The sequence below is a fragment of the Papaver somniferum genome, chromosome 6, assembly GCF_003573695.1.
Source record: "Papaver somniferum cultivar HN1 chromosome 6, ASM357369v1, whole genome shotgun sequence".
Lineage (NCBI taxonomy): Eukaryota > Viridiplantae > Streptophyta > Magnoliopsida > Ranunculales > Papaveraceae > Papaver > Papaver somniferum.
Window position 1 is genome coordinate 85,818,447 of NC_039363.1, and position 16,892 is coordinate 85,835,338.

Below are 16,892 nucleotides of genomic sequence, written 5' to 3' on the forward strand. Positions count from 1 at the left end.
CAAATCACAAATTATAATTATCTTGGTCACTTTTCACCATATTTGTTGATAACCGTCTTGTATGATTAACATTGATTAAAAGATTTATGAAAAGTCGCTAAAATGATAGCTTTATATCTTACCAACTCTCTGAATCCACCGGTACGTATGGTAATACTCAAAATGTGAACGTTTTTTTAATTTTAAACACCATTATGTAATATTGGCTTTTGTTGCCCCCTCAAAGATGCCCCCAAGTGGATCTTGACCGTCCCTGCAGGTAGACGTAACATGGGGAAACTAAACGACAATGCTAGTTCCGAAACACTCACTGTCAAAATGAACTTACATGAAAATTTGATTCTCTTAGATTCTTCTAGAACTCTATAATCTCCGGATGCTTTACCACTATAGCATGCAATGCCTAAAAAGCAAGGAATATGTATTAATTCCTTAAGTTTTGAAAAAAAACACAAAACATGAGATCCTTGACTGACATGTACATTACCTTCAAAAGAAACCCTAAGTTGAAATTTGAAACCTCCTCGAGTAATACGAGTATTAAAAAGAAGAAAAAAAAATGAAAATAATTAAATTATCCAAAATCAAAATTGGAAAGGTTTGTTGTAGAAGGAGATATCTAAAAGCTAAGATAATAATAATAATAATAATAATAATAATAATAATAATAATAATAATAATAAAATTGGTCATCCCCGTTCCCCAAAGATTTGATGCGCTCCAAGAGGTCCCAGGTTCGAGTCCTCGATGACGCAATATTGCAGAATTTGACATGGAAGCTAGAGTTAGCTTTCCCCCCTTGCGACATAATCAACAACTCTATCCGCTTCGGATCCCTTGGCTGGTTCCTCAAAAGGCTCGCTGGTAGGCTAGCACGACAACCCGTTAAAGTAATGTGGTAGTGCGTTGTTGGAACCTAAATTGTTAGGCTTCCAACTAGTTTCATGTAATAATCGTTATCCAATAATAATAATAATCTCTGAAATTGAGGAAGAGAAAATTCAAAGGTTCGATTATTTGCTTTTCTTTTATGCTTAAAAAAAAAGCTTTTCCTTTTCTTTTGTTTGTTTTTCTCTCTTTTCTTGTCGTGGTTTGAGCGTTAGGCTAGTTTAGTTAAGGCTTACGCTTTTGTTTGTTTTTGACAAATGGTTTGTGCAATAAAATATCATGTAGCGCAAATCCACTAGCAGATGAAATAAGGATGTTTCCCTTATCCTTGGGTATATCCCTTATCCGGCTTTTTTTCCGGGATGTTTTCTTTATCTTTATGTATCCCATATCCCAAATCCTCAAAATATCCCTATTTTATTTTATGATTACATGATTAACAACCAATCCAATGCTCCTTCTCTTGAAATATATTTGTCAATCACAACGATTTCATGTTTTTTTTTTCTCCAGGGTAAGAAAATGTTGTATATGCCATGCTCCTTATAAGAGATGGTCCAATCGAAGTAGGAGGATAGAGAGTTGGGGCATAACCAATACTTCTGATATGGGTTTGGTTTGTAGTTTTTTTGGATCATGCATTAGATTATTAATTAGCTGACGATAAGTATACATTAGGTAATTTGGGTTAGGCTTCGAATTTGCTTGATTAAGAAGGTCTTTTTATTCAATGAGTTTTTTCTCGTTGATGAATGATTTCCCATGAAGCCATTCTTCTTCATCTTGTTGATGTTCTTGTATGAAAACTGAAACTTCTTGTTTATTGACTTGAAGATTGGTTTTAACTTGCACTTGAACTGATTTGTTGGATGTAAGTAGAGATGGGTTTTTTGTTGGTTTTATAATTGTTGGATGAAGAGGAGCAAAGACCCTGTTCTGATATTGGCTTAGATGAAAATTTGATGACGTAATTATAAACCCCCGTTGTTGATATAGCATTGAATTCTCAATAGAAGAGACAACACCCCATATAGTAAATAATAAAAGTGGAGATATAAAGGGTTTTTTTTTTATGGTTTGGAACAGTGGTCCTGGATTACATCCTTAATGTTAGAGCATTGCTCAGTCGAACTCACGAGTGTTGCTATCTCAAGCTTCAAATTTAGTTGGTAAAAGTGTGTAGTTGAGTATCAGATATCACTGCGTTCTACCGTTTGAATGCGAAGATTAACTGAAGACATTTGGATAACTTTATCGACAAAAGGTATGTGAAGATTGAACCAACCTATTACTCAAGTATTCAGTTTTCTATCTATGAGACTAAGTCGCACGACTAAGTAGACTTTAAAGTATTGCACAATAGAAATTTCGAGTCAAGTTTATCATGTTAATTATTCTCGAAATATGAATGACTAAGCTTAAGAACATTTGTTCAAAACTTGATGAATTTGGATAAGAACAATTTATTTATGACCCAAATCATGATTCAAGTTTATCATTTAAAAATAGCATGGAACATTGATATGTGTCATTGATGTTATTCGAGAATGTTTCAAATAGATTATTAGAAAGATATAGAACTACTGTAAATCTGGATACATGACAATATAGATATCAGTTCTGGCGTAACTGTTATAGGTACGGATCCGTAGTATACGTACCGGCATAGCTATAGTTCGGCAATGACTTTTGGTATACATACCCGATATGGATACCGAGAAGTTCTGTTGGCTCGTGAACTCAGGAAGCTACACATATCTAATATGGATACCAGAAGTTCATGCATTGTTTTTGTTTTAAGGTTATACATACCCAGTATACATATCATGAAAAAAATAAATCACGAACTGGAAGTAAGTACACGTACTAGTACACATACTTACCGAATCGAATATTTTCAGATGCATCAGAATTATTTTTATGAGAAAATCAGCATTTGGAATAACTCTCTAAAATACCTCTAGACATATTTGATGACATCATAACCTATGGTTGTGACTCAAGATTAAAGTCTAAAAGTGTTATACAAAAATGGTTAAGCTTATAGTTCGTCTGGCTAGTTTCGTCTAACCTTTCATGAACAAGTCATTATAAACGGATCAGTTACAGTTCATCCTAACCAGAGTGTATATTTTGTTGTGTTTATCTCAAGTTAATTTTCCATTAACAGTGGAAAAATATTGCTTGATTCCAAAGCTACCTTAGCTTAAAACTAAAGAAACCTTCGATCTTGAAAGTTTATAAAAGAAGAACCTCAAGCAACTGGGATCTTTGATTCCCCGACACTCTTCTTATGTAATCTAGTTATAAACTAGAGTCGTCCTCTCCTTTAAACCTTTTTAGGTTTAGCGACTAAAAAGACTTCAGTTAGGGATTCGTGAAGCCAGGTCCGACTATCTTTATCTTGATAGCTCGTGTATCCTGATCTTGTTACTAATTGTTGAGTCTCACTCCGATTAGGTAAGATTGATAAAAATTATTTGTCTTAGTCCTTGTAATTCCACAAGATAATTCCTTTGTAACGATTCTTTGTTGAAATCGAAGTAGGTTTTAGTTGTGAGGTGAATAGTAATCTAGGCTGCTCTTCGGGAGTCATAAGTACGGATTTTGAGGCTTGATAGACCTAGTCTACTGGAAACGATTTCCTATCTCACCTTGATCTAACAATCAGAACGGAAATCACACACAGGCTTTTATGTGGGAGAAAAATTGGTTTAAATTCTTCACTTAGGTTGAAGCAACTCTTACGTTGTAAAGGAACTCATCTAAGGTAATCAATTGCGCAGAGTTTTGCGAGACTCAAGAGGCGCAGGGAGCGCTACTATAACTGAATTACTGTGACGGTGGATTCGATCTCAACTAAATTCCAGTACGAAGTATTGTAGTAGGCTAGAGTCTGTAGCAGCTTAATACAGTTTGGTGTTCAAGTCTGGACTAGGTCCCGGGGTTTTTCTGCATTTGCGGTTTCCTCGTTAACAAAATTTCTGGTGGCTGTGTTATTTATTTTCCACATTATATTGTTTATTTATATAATTGAAATATCACAAGTTGTACGTAAAATCAATCGGAGTAGATACATCCATCTTAATTGTTGGATACGACTTAATTGATCTTAGATATTGATTTTTGGAATCGTCCAAGTACTCTGACGATATAATCAGGTTCACGGACTTGTTTCCATTTACATATTGATTGTGAGAGAAAGAGATATAAACTCTTCATATAATTCCTGGTTGAGATTCATTAAGTTGTAAGTTGTAACTGTCGGAATTATATTAAGTTTAGTCCAACAGGTTGCCTACGAAAAAGTTGGTGGTGTATTTTGGTATCCCGCTTTTCATTTAACTCCTTAACGATTTGTTTTTGAAAATTACCGGATTCGAACCTTACCTCCACAGTAGGAGCGAGCACGAACCATCAGACCACTTGAATGCATACCACTTTTCTTTGTAGTTCAAAAAACCATTTGTCTTGTTTTTCTCTCTTTTCTTGTTTTGGTTTCAGCGTTGGGCTAGTTTAGTTAAGGCTTACACTAAAGGTTGGTAATATGGTAGGCCCATTAAGGAAAATGGTCTTGAGTATATATAAGACGAACAGTCACTGATAGACATCTCTTTTTTTAATACACTAGTAGTACTCGAGACACGCACAAACTGAGGGTTTTTAGGGTTTCGAAAACGAAATCGTTCCTCTCAACTCATCTTCTCCTCCGTCACCATGAGTAGATCCGGTCAGCCTCCAGATTTGAAAAAGTAAGTCTCTCACTGACTCTATGATCTTCTTTTTACGTCTCTATCTTTATATGATTTCTAGGGTTTTAATTTGGGTATTTTCTGTTTGCTGGTAACAGGTACATGGACAAGCAGCTTCAAAGTAAGTTTCTCGTTTTGGATTCACTATTTATTTTTTACCTCAACAGTTGGGAGTTCATGAATTATGATTAGTTCTCGTTAATAGCGATTATTTTGTTTTTGGGTACATTTAATTAGCTGGTTTATATTTTATTTAGGATCTAGGTTAATCATTAATATGTGTTCACCTTAAATTTTCCGATCATTCAGATAAGCATTCATCAGTTCGATATACTGTAACATTTTTTTTCAGTTTGGGTTTAAGACCTGTAGTTTTACATTCAACAAACCATGCGGGGTTTCTTTTAATATTGCCTTGATTTGGGTCTCCGTTAGAATTACTCATACTCATTTATTTGCGATGCACATTTGATAGTTGTTAATTAGTTTGATGAGTTTCTGCAGTATCGTTATGGGAACGTCGATTATCCTGAAATATATGTAGTATTTGAGCTATATTGATTAGGTTTTGGAGAAGACTAAGCTGGCAATTGAATGAGTCATAATCATAATAAAGTAGAAACAAGAACTCTTCCATAATCACAATGTATCTGCACATTTTTTTTTTTGTCATCTGTTTATTTCTTAGTTGCCTAGGTTCTTTCGTATATCTACAGCAATGCTTACTTATATCCTGACTTGACACTCACCATCAGGCTATTAAGGTGGATGCTAACCACTTAGTTCTGCATTTGCATAATGGTCTCTTGGGATTTGATGTTTTTTAATGTAAACATAACGGAACAGAACATGAAAATGTGCTCTACCCAATATTTTGACCCTTAAGGGTGACTATCTCCGCAACTTTTATGGTTACAATTAGGGGTCAAGCAGCAACATTTGGCAATTTGTCTAGTGACTAGGTGGGATCATAAAGTAAGCCCGTAGTTTCTGGCAGCCCATGGCTGTCCATCATTTTGCAAGTCTCCATTGTTATTGAGTGTGTGTTGTTGTTGGTAATATGACCTTGGTAATGCGATTCAGTGGTTTAGTTTAGGAGTCAGTTCTAAGTACCAACTATTATTTTGGCTTATTGTTTCTTATATGCTTAGTGTCTAATGTTGGTTGTGGTTGTTATTTTATTATTATTGCAGAACAAAAATATGAAAATCACTATACTTACCCCTTGAATTTGTTTTTTGCAGTCAAGCTGAATGCTAACCGTGTTGTGGTTGGGACTCTTCGTGGGTTTGACCAGTTCATGAATCTCGTGGTCGACAACACCGTTGAGATGAATGGAAATGACAAAAACGACATTGGCATGGTGGTGGGTATCACAACTCTTACTTTGATATATTTTTGTTATATAAACCACTGATTGGTTTTGAGTTTGTAACTGAAGATCTTGATATGGTCTTATGGAACAGGTAATCAGAGGAAACAGCGTGGTTATGATTGAAGCTTTGGAGCCTGTTAGTAAAGCACAGCAGTAGTTAATTAAGGGATTGTATCTATAGCGTGCTTGTCGTCCGCTAGCAATTTAGCATGTAGCTCTTTGACACTGACTTCTCACTAATGATAGCTGCTGCCTGCTGATGATGTTTGATCAATGAACATATTGATACCTAACTCCTTAGTCCTTACTGCTGGTTAATTAAGTTTTCAACATGTAATTGATTAGGTTTATTTCACTAATGATCATGTTGTGTCGGGTCTTACATCCTTTCTCAAAGCGGGATATCGACTTTGAACACTTAATTTACTTATCCATGGTGGGTAACTAATCGTATTCCATTTCAAATACCTCATTGTGGTACACTGGTACTTACGGGTGAACCTACAACGTCCTTCATTGGGCCGCAGCTAATCAAAGCTTAAGTGGAGAAAATAAAGTGGATATAGTAATTTGCACATGGTTTTGAGTTTGTAACCACTGGAAACCACTTAACGAAACTGCGAAAGGTGAGTAAATTAGTGGCTGTCAGCAGGATGGTTGATTCCCCTGAATTATACCTAGTTCTTTTCCCTGCATGTAGGTCTGAAGTAACTTAGATCTTCGTGTATTCTACCCTAGAATTTCCCAAGTAGCAAGTCGTCCCGAGATATAAGTTTTTACATTCTAGAATTACAGTATATTATTTTGCAAATAATCTATTACTCGATTCTGAAGTTACAAAGAGAAAGAAAAAGGAAATACTTGATTGTACGTTGTGCCGATGCTAAAGTTGTATGAGCAGCAGCGGATGGATGACAAACTGGATCGCTGGCGCTGCCAAAGCTGGAAAACTGGCCGATCCGGTATGATGTACTACTACCACATGAGTTGGGTGCCTACTCCAAAAATTACACAGTCAAATTTTGTAAGTCAGAAATAATATACCGATACAAATGGCCGGGAAGCATAAATGAAGCTCTGCCTGATTAGAGTGGCAGTCATTTTCCGAATATGTTTAATACCAAAAGCGCAACTGTCCATTTTGTACGTGGTTCAAATTTCACAACAATAATGAACATTGAAGCACTTTTCGATTTCCAACATTTTTTGAGTCCGTAAGTGATTGATTGCATAAAAATACACCGCAAATCAACCATACTACACCGAAATGAGGGTGAAGAGGATCATCCAAATACACCTAGAAAAGCAGGCAACGTACATGTCAAAGCCAAGCACTCAACATGCAGGTGTCTAACTCTCAACTTCTTCTTTTCTATAGGAGACACGAAAGGATTGCATTGTAAACGTTAACTGCAAAAGCTCACAATTTTTCATAATTTCAGTGAAAAATTGCTAACTCCAAGCAGATGCGTTGTTCTTGCTCCGAAAAGCGATGCACTGTTCCCTATCTTCCCGATGTTGAACAAGGGAGTGAATGATGAATTGATTGTTTCCAAAGACATTTACTGAAAAGGCAAATAGAGCCTGGGGAAAGCTGAAATATCCAACCTCACCAAGGAACCTTTTCCGATTATCATACAAGAAAGAATGACATGGTTGCCTCGTAACAATAGTCAGGGTTAAGCATATCCCTGGGGCGAGAGATTAAATTGCACTCGACATTTGTTCAAACAATAAAAACGTTCAGAACTACAATTTTCCAATTGATAAACCTGGCGGGACTAAAAGCTACAAAACAAATCAAATTACCAACCCAACCCCGGGAACATTAATCATCTAAAACACTAATCAGTGCTCCCACTCTCACCTACAACAAAGATCTGTATATATTTTACATATCATTTGGTTCATGTTGAGTTGTTTTTTTAAGACAAATTTTGTTTCCTTCTGCAAGAACATCTGTTGTGGTCGAACAGTTCCATCTCTTGGTTGGTTAAACAGATGTTTTAGACAGAAACAAAATATTCACATTGAATGTTGGGACTCTAGAGTTTAACAATTAGACCGACGAGCGCTAGCTCACTCTTTGTTTGTTAAAATAGAGCAACATGTTTTTTGTTGCTCCCTCTTTCTTACTTGATCAACAGCTAAAATTATGGCTCCTAGATTTTCACGTGTGTCGAAACTCCTCTTTCCCGCCTACCCCTCACTATCTGTAGTAGCACATCACTTGCCATTGCCACCTTCAAAATCTCAACAGAATAACTTTCTTCTTTGCTGCAGCAAGAAAAACAGTTTTCAAGAACATTAATACCGACACGAATCAGATACAGGTCGTTCAGAATACTAAGAGTGGACAAAAGTTTGGTAAGCATCTATTAGTACAGTAAAGATGCAGTGTACCCATAGAAAATCCCCTAAAAACTCCATGAATGAGAAACAGGAACACATAACACGAGAAACCAAGAGACAACGCTAGTCTATCTAAATCAACTTACACGAAAATTAGATTCTCTTAAATTCTCTAAGAACTCTGTAATCTCCAGCTGCTTCACCACTGTAGCATGCAATTCCTAAAAAGCAAGGAAGATGTCATGAATAAAGTAGATGCATAGAAAGGGTAAGAACTCCACATATATGTCTAAAGGCTTACTCTCTTCGTCTTCTCAAGGTCAAACTCCACAGATTTGATCCGATCCAAAGAGTCCATAAGAATTTGATCCTTCTCTGGAGGGATCTCTGCAGGCTTGGTGCTAAGCTCTCCGTATATCGTCTCAAGCCTCTTCAGACGCTGCAAACATGGAAGTAGGGGATGTTCTTCCTTTATAACTTCTGCTGTAGCAGGTGGTCGGTTATCTGGACTGGGTTTTGGTTTGTTAGAGTGACTGACATTTTCCAGATGCCGCAGTCCAAATCCACAGCGTATAACATGGAAGATGGTGAGTAGCTTGGCCACAAAACCCATCAACAGACGCACAAAACTGCGGAAGCTTTTCGATTCGTCTTTTTCGTCCTTTGTGGCTATGGCTGTAGGTAAAGTACATCGATTAGCTATAGTTCTTTAATTCTCTCTTCTTAATAGTATCATCCAGCCTACAACAGATTTTGGTTTTTTTTTTTTTTTTTTTGCCTCCAAGCATAGATTTTCAAGTACCACCCTTAAAATGAACTACATACCTCTTGCATTTGATGCTTCGTCCAAACGGTTCCCTTGACCAGTAACTCCATCTGATTGACTGCCTGAACTCCGGTCTCCTTGGTTACAGTCTACAGCTTTATCAACCATAGCAAAATGGTCATCGCAGCTGTAGTATGCAGGTGTATCCGATGCCTTCACCTGGGCACAGTTACTATTATTAAGCAATTGGTAATACGGAACTGACATCTGTAGATGCAAATTCAGGTGTTCTTTATTCACAAACCACACAGTTTATTATCATTTCTAAGTCTTCCCTTCCAACTCAAAATCAACCATACTACACACTACTAAGCTGTCTTTACCAAGAAACAAGCATTGCATAACCCTCTTTGCTTTACTTTGAAGTATCAAGACAATGACAAATAGAATCAGGAAGGGAAAAAAATTGTTTATTCATTTGCCTTAAACAGATCATGGTGAATTTACAGATAGATTAATCAGTTACTGTTACATTTCTAACGTGTTAAACATAATCACGCAAGGAAAATTAATGCCCTCTAGTTCACCTAATACATGATGGGTCGAATCTAATATTAAACACTTCGATGGAGGAAGCCATTACTGTTATTATTGGCATATTTAAATGTGACACAGAATCAAATATTTAAACAGTTGAGAAACTCACTTCTTCATGAACTGGAGCCAATCTCGTAAAACCAAAATTCCTGGGTCCAAGAGGAGAGCAGGGATCATCAATATCTGATCCTGATTCAGCAGTTGATGTATCACTAGTTCTTCCCTGTAACGAACAACGAACATAAGACCAAGAGAAATAAGAATAACTGACTACAGCTTGGCATAAAAAATAAAAAAAGAAGTCAGAAAGCTTGCCTTCAATGGTACCATTTGAATGTGAGAATTCACTTTGTGTTCCTCATCAAATATTCGTGTAACTTGTCTTACAAAAGTTCCATCTGTGTTATGTACAATCTACAGAAGGTAGGTAAAGTTCAGTCAGAAAGTTTTTTCCTGTTGACCTACATGATTCAATCTACTCCACAGTATCATATTCCCTAATCAGTTAGACAAACCTTCAAACACACAGTAAAGTTACCTTCATTATCTCATGATCATTCCATGGTCCTTTATTAGACCTGAGGCACCCTCCTTCAGCCGAACATGTACAAGAACCACCCAAGAACTCAGGTAATTGGCTGAAAGAATATAACATCAGATCACATGCAGCCTAGATCAAGTAATTGCGAAATAGTAATATTCGAACAGAGAAATATACAGACCTCGAATCAATAACTTCCAGGAGTTTACCAAGCGACTTTGGTTCCAACACCTGCAATTTCAAAATTCAAGGCCGCTCATAACTTGAGAAATACAAGGAACAATAAAACTACACAATGTCCATGAGTTTTAAGGGGATTACTTGTATCTTTGAAAGAGTTTTTGGGTCAAGAAACTTCTTTGCGGTGCCATAGAGCATCTTGAAGCCAGAACCAGCATTAACGATGAACATTCTATGTAAGGTCTGCATACAAGACAAGTATAGAATTATTAATATGCCTAAACTCGTGAGTAAAAAGTTTAGGGATGGTAGAACATCAGGACAAGCTGTATTACAGGTTTAACTAGTCATGTCGTGTTGAGTTGTTGTATTTTGGTTTTGTAGTGACTAGTGAAGTCCCTGTTGTGTTTCTCTCTTCTTTTGTAATGTTCTTTGGTGTTCAGTAAGTGATTTTTTATCGAGCAAAAACAATTTTTTTGAGATAATTAACTCCGTAATAAGCCAAGTACCTCAGGAAAATAGTTGCCATCTATCTTCGCCATACCGGCCAAGAGATCTGCTGCAGTTCTGCTGAAATTCTTTATGCCCTGCTTCCCACAAGGTGTATACCAGTTAAGTGTTTCCATTTGCAAAGTGTACTCATCATCGAATACAATTCATCTCAGAAGTAAGATAGGAAAAATAAAAAACCAGTTGGCTGGTTGGGGAAGGAGGGTGGCTGACAACAAAAACACATACCAGCCCTTGCACATCCAAGATTGTTGTTGTTGAACCGATGTGTCTCTTTGCTGCAATCGAACATGCAGGAAATTTCTCTCGCAGAGCCTTCTCAAACTCTTGTACATGGTACTTTAAATATCTCTCAACTGTGGTAATACGCATTAGCTTACCCGGGTGAGCTCTCCCAAGCCTCTCGATATAGACTGGTCTTCCTTCTTTATCAACACCGTGATAACCTTGAGGGTAGTATTGCAAAACTTCTTCCAGTTCTTCGAATTGGAAGTCCTTCACAGAGATTCGATTTTTCATTAGTTAAAAGAGCAAAGGGTATTAGAAAAAACAAAGCATGACCAGAACTAATGGAACCTCGTTGAAGTTCTAGACCAGTCATAACGATAGATAAACTAGCTCTAAACATCTAGGTATGGTTCAAGTATAGCATATATAAGACCCAGGTAAAAAATCTTCACCTCTAGTATGGTGTCTGTCCCGTACTCTTTTCTCCATTGAAGCATTTCCTCCCACATTTCAATCGTTTTTTCAATATTCAAGTCTCTGGCTCTCAAAAACCTGTATGAGCAGAATCAAATGTTGGAGGAGCACACAAATCAATGAAACGAAATAGAAGTCAAAACTAATTCCACTGAGAGAAAAGCAAGGAAAATCAATTGCTTCCATATTTCCATTTTCCCTAATTCTATAAAAATTGTGTACTAAAAACAAGCTTGTAAATCAAATAAACATACAAGAGTGTAATGATAGAGAAATTAACCTCAACAATGTATGATAATCATCGTGCCGCGGTGGTAATGAACCACGGGCAAAAAGTTTCTGGCGCAATTCACGCACCACACTCTCCTCCTTTGCATCTCTTATATCCTCTATGGAAACTGAGGGAACTCTATAATCAATTTTCCTTTTCCCTCTCTTTTTAAGAGAGTGTGTGAACTTGTTTGAAGCATTTATCGCCTTCTTTCTTAAAGCTCCCATTTTAGTCCGTCGTCTTTCATCTTCCGAGTTCTCCACATCTGACCTCCGTTCTTTTATTTCATCATGTGTGCTCATTCCTTCCAGGCCTTCAACATAACACAATAGAGTAAGTTTCGAAGCAGATCAAACATGAGACATCACTACTCTGCTGACTACTACATCTCATACTGAATTTGATTCCATCTGCTCTTGACTTGAAACTAACAGATATGGATCTCAGCTTACCTGACATTATTTCGTGAGGTTGAAACAAGAAATTCAGGCCTTGGGCTTTAAAGAACTAACTCTGTTCACCAAAACGCATTGCCATTAAGATGCATGACGATGATCAACAGCAGCAGCTAAACCTACAAAACAGAGGTTATTATAATTTTTGAAAATCCCAGTTCTCACTTTCTTCTCTACTTTCCCTTCCTCCTCTGAAAGTATTTAATTTAAACAAAAAAAAAGTGATAGTATTTGATCAAATCAGATACTAAAAATGGTAGAATTTGAGCTGAAATACGGAGTAAAAAACGGACCTTTTTCTTTCAAAAATCAAAAAAGGAAAAAAAAAATCTACGAAACAGAGATCGCTCTTCCTAATAAGCCCCGTTTTCAACAAAATTAAATTAGAAACCGTTTAAATTCAATTTTTTCTTAATCTTCCTCTACTGTTACACTGTCTGATTTCTGAAACTGAAAATACATTGAATTCGTTCCCATAAACTCCAGAAGAAAATTAATCGACAAAATTTGAGATAAATATAAATTCCGTAAGTTTCGCAAAAACGCGAAACACGAGATCTTATTCTAAACAGAATGACACGTACATTACCTCAAAAAGAAACCCTAATTTGAGAGAGCTGAAATTTGAACCTCTTTGAGCAATATTTGAAAAGAAGAAAAAAAAAATATGTTGTTTGATCGTGAGCTGCAAAAATAAAAATAATCAAATTACCCGAAATCAAAATCTCGAAAGGTTTTAGATTTTTTTGAAGAGATGTGGAGGGAGATCTCTAAAGTCTAAGATAATAATAATAAATCTCTGAAAATGAGGAAGAGAAAAATTCGAAGGTTCGGGCGCTAGTTTGGTGATTAGCACCACCGTTTCTTTTGTTTGTTTTTCTCTCTTCTTTTTTTTTCTTGTTGTGGTTTGCCTGTGCTGCCAGCCACCTTTACTCTCTACTTAATATACCTACGTGTCATTTCACTTCTTTTCACAAAAATCGGGCCGACGGTCAAAAAATCGGCGAGTAAAACTTACTTACAACAATTACGTTTCATTTCCATTTGATTTGATTTGATTTGAATGTTGCGTAAAAAACATAGAAAGATACAAGAACCATGGCAAGAACATGCACCCTTAATTAGCTAGCACCGTTACAGCCCCCACTAGTGTGATATGTAGGGCTAACCGTATCTTTTGTTAGCATCTAAATAGAAACGGGTCTACACAAATTTAACTTCCGAAGTGTGAAATTAGTTACTTCAATAAGGGCTAAAAAATAATTTCGCCTGTCATTTTCTTCTCGTCGACATATTTGAAAGAAAGAATTGATAGATTTTCTACCCGCTAAATTAATGGATTACAGTTTGAAAACTTAATTAACCAGCATTCAGTAAGGAGTTAGGTACGAATATGTTCAATCATCATCAGCAGGCAGCAGCTATCTTTAGTGAGAAGTCGGTGTCGAAGAGCTACATGCTAAATTGCTAGCGGCAGACAAACGCGCTTATAGATACAATTCCTTCTTCCTCCTACGTCTATCTATATGTATGTATGCCTAGTTGCATGCTCCTGCAATCCTGCATGTCACGCAACATCGTTATCATGATCAGATCAGATCTGATCATGATCTTTCCCTATCTGAAACACCAGGTTGAGTCGTCTGTAAACATTTATAGTTTTGGGATTGGGAATTTGATGTCTCGTCGACCTATTAATTACTAGTAACTGACGACGACGACTGTTTAGAAACATTCTGTCGAGGTTGGTTTATTAATTACTACTCGTACACGACAAAACAAGAGATCGTTGCTTACCTCCCAGCACTCGTGAAAGGCAAACACCCACTTTTCTGAAATGGAGTTATTTATTTCCTCGATGAGAGAAATCATGATTCAGAGAGACAAGTTTTCCCCGTGATTCTCTGGTCTCTTACTGACAAGATTCATGCTTTACTCCGGCGTTACACCGCACAGTCCACAGTCTACTCTACGATTAAAGCAAAGATATGGAGTATTTGTTTATTCTTTCTCTCTGCTGCAACTACTAGTATTTAATTCTGTTTTTTTACTTCCCTGTACGGTTATTTCATTCTTTTATCATTCGTTGGGAGAGGTAGCAGTAGCATTGATGAATCAGTGACTGGTCACTCAGTTCGCTCGGATACAAAAATAGCAATCCCGTTGATCCAAGGTCAACTCAACTTATAATTGGAACTGGTTTGTTCGCATCGATTGCGCATTCAATTTGAGAGATGGGACAGATAGGACTTTGGGAGATAGGGAGCAGGTGCTCGGCCGTATTGGAAGTAGTTTGTCCGCATTAATGCCATGGGTTGTACTATGAGCCGACCTATGTAGTCGATCTCAGCCGAGATCTCAACGATTATTCCGGTTTTGGCCAAAGAAAAGCCGATATCGACAATCTCTCTGAGACGAGTTATCACCGAAAAAACCTCTCCACCTTGACTGAAATTTCGGCCGAAATTTTATGTTTTTTTTTTCTTTAACTGTTTCATCGATTCAGAAGCTTTTTAATTTTCATCGGCTGCATGAATCCCTTTTCTTTTATTATTAAAACTCAAGTGGTGAAGATTTTTACCGTACCAAAGAATTCGAAGGAATCAAAATTCTAAGAAATCAAAAAAAATAAAATAATAAAAAGATAACAATCGATAAATCAATTTAATTACAAAACATGATCGACCCATCATCATAACATAATCAAAACCCTAAATTTGTATACACTCATATGAATTACAATATCATTTAGCATTTAAAAAAAATAAAAAAACTCTAATTTGTATATATACATAGCAGAAATTTCTTAAAATACTCAACTCAACTAGTACATCCATATTTATGAGACCGAAATCAGCTAGTACATCCATATAATTCAAAGAAGAAACACTCACCGTAAGAGAGTTTGGGTATGAGAGAAAGAGACTTGATTCTCCCTGGTAAAAAAACGAAGAAGAAAGTGATAGTATATTCCTCCGAAGGGTGTACAGGTGGTGCGGTGCATGAGAGTTGAGTGCCCAAGCTTTGCACATATTAGTACAAAAATCTATGTTGTTCTACATATATAAATATTACGAGTAAAATGTTAAGTCCGAAATTTCACCCGGTCATCTCGGCGAGATGGTTTTGTATCGGTGTCTTGGGCCCAGGTGAGGCAGTCCGAGATACGAAATTAACTACATTGGAGCCGACTATGTGCATCCATTGACATTGGTACAGAATTAACCACATTGGAGCCGACCCATATGTGCATCCATTGACATTCTAAAAGGAACATTATAACCTTCTTACAATCATTAAGGTTTCTTTATCTGCGAGTATGATGAGTTTTTATTATATGTGAGCATGTTTGTATGTAACTGAATGAGTATGTTCTGTGATATACATTATGTGGTTTCCCTGCGAGGAGTGTCGGTGAATTCCCCACGGCTCCTTGCTAAGTTGATGTAGGGCGGGTCAGCCTCTTAAATATTATTTTATGTAAGCCGGGGTCAACCGGTTGAATATTATTTTATTTAATTTATTGTCTTAAGATAGTATGGCGGATGTTCTTCCGTCTCAATAATACTTAGTAGGGAGGATGCTCTTCCGTTTTGATATTATATATACTATCTTATTTGGGGGAAACAACTCGTATACATATTATGCTGATTGTAAAACCTTCGAGACTTATGATGGTAGTTTCCGGAACCATGTTTCATATGGGCATTCTGTGTGGATGGCGTTATTATTAGAGTCTGAGTCATTTTGTTGTCGTCTTCTCCAATGAGTTTGGCGAGGTGTGAGTGACATATTTTTTGGTTATTCTGGTGTCACTTTTTTGGATCATCTGGTGGTGGTCTTTCACAGATAGTATTATTATGGTACGTAATATCTGTCGGGGAGGGGTTAAAATGACTCTGTTTCATAAATGTCATATTTTCGGTGTAATGTTGAGTATTGGTGTAAAAGGTGTTACCTGTTTTCTATTTTTGGTGTGCTTTTATTTATTATCTTTTGGAATTGTGAAACATGTTAGTGATTACTTATTTATAGACTGTGTATACTTCCGCATATTAGTTTAGTTTTACATCAGTGTGTATCTTTAGAATTCCACTCTGATACATAATAGAAAATTATGATTGTTTGTTTAAGGCAATTCCTTTGGAATTGGCATCAAATATTTGCTAGTTTCACTCCTACTTTGGGATGAATAAAAATAAAAACCTAATGGTAAAATGGGAAATGGTTAGCCCATTGCGGTTGAAAAAGAGCCGCGCGTTTCATCATAAGCCGAAGACTTCACCGCTAGCGCTTTATCTCCAGCCGCGCGTTCAATATCACGCCGCTACACTGAACAATCCAGCGGCTCCATTTAAATTTCTTTTAAATACTCATGTCTCACATCATATCAAATTACACCTCCTCTGAACCTCAAATATCACACAAAATCTCCTTCAATTCAATATAATTTGTTGAAAGATGTCTCAACCGTTGTTAGTTCGTCGAACTCAAAATACTCGA

General features: G+C 36.7%; 2 protein-coding genes across 4 annotated transcripts; one reads left to right on the forward strand and one right to left on the reverse strand.

The window, feature by feature from the left end:
• The first annotated feature begins 4,502 nt into the window (after positions 1-4,502).
• On the forward strand, positions 4,503-6,473 carry LOC113285828 (probable small nuclear ribonucleoprotein G). Its single transcript, XM_026534577.1, has 4 exons — positions 4,503-4,640; positions 4,739-4,761; positions 5,885-6,006; positions 6,107-6,473. The coding sequence occupies exons 1-4, from the start codon at positions 4,606-4,608 to the stop codon at positions 6,170-6,172; spliced, it is 246 nt and encodes an 81-aa protein (XP_026390362.1). The 5' UTR covers positions 4,503-4,605; the 3' UTR covers positions 6,173-6,473.
• Positions 6,474-7,736: 1,263 nt separating this feature from the next.
• Positions 7,737-13,291, reverse strand: LOC113288274 (phosphatidylinositol/phosphatidylcholine transfer protein SFH13-like). Of its 3 annotated transcripts, none has more exons than XM_026537263.1 (15): positions 13,102-13,291; positions 12,387-12,508; positions 11,944-12,247; positions 11,642-11,741; positions 11,190-11,456; positions 10,961-11,038; positions 10,593-10,694; positions 10,453-10,502; positions 10,269-10,368; positions 10,046-10,144; positions 9,840-9,953; positions 9,193-9,352; positions 8,669-9,042; positions 8,514-8,588; positions 7,737-8,292 (listed from the first exon to the last, which is right to left on the reverse strand). In XM_026537263.1, the coding sequence occupies exons 2-15, from the start codon at positions 12,391-12,393 to the stop codon at positions 8,269-8,271; spliced, it is 1,854 nt and encodes a 617-aa protein (XP_026393048.1). In that variant the 5' UTR covers positions 12,394-12,508; positions 13,102-13,291; the 3' UTR covers positions 7,737-8,268. The 3 variants fall into 3 exon arrangements, with proteins under 3 accessions (XP_026393048.1, XP_026393046.1, XP_026393047.1); XM_026537261.1 differs by having other exon boundaries at positions 12,979-13,291; XM_026537262.1 differs by having other exon boundaries at positions 12,974-13,291.
• Between the last annotated feature and the right edge of the window lie 3,601 nt (positions 13,292-16,892).

Bases quoted from the DNA above. Each gene is read 5' to 3' on its own strand.
- LOC113285828 (XM_026534577.1), top strand. From the start codon at position 4,606: ATGAGTAGATCCGGTCAGCCTCCAGATTTGAAAAA. The intron at 4,641-4,738 runs GTAAGTCTCTCA...TGCTGGTAACAG, and splicing joins CAGCCTCCAGATTTGAAAAA to GTACATGGACAAGCAGCTTC. The intron at 6,007-6,106 runs GTGGGTATCACA...CTTATGGAACAG, and splicing joins AAAACGACATTGGCATGGTG to GTAATCAGAGGAAACAGCGT.
- LOC113288274 (XM_026537263.1), bottom strand. The intron at 11,742-11,943 runs GTTAATTTCTCT...CTGCTCATACAG, and splicing joins GATTATCATACATTGTTGAG to GTTTTTGAGAGCCAGAGACT. The intron at 9,353-9,839 runs GTGAGTTTCTCA...AACTGTGCCCAG, and splicing joins TGGCTCCAGTTCATGAAGAA to GTGAAGGCATCGGATACACC.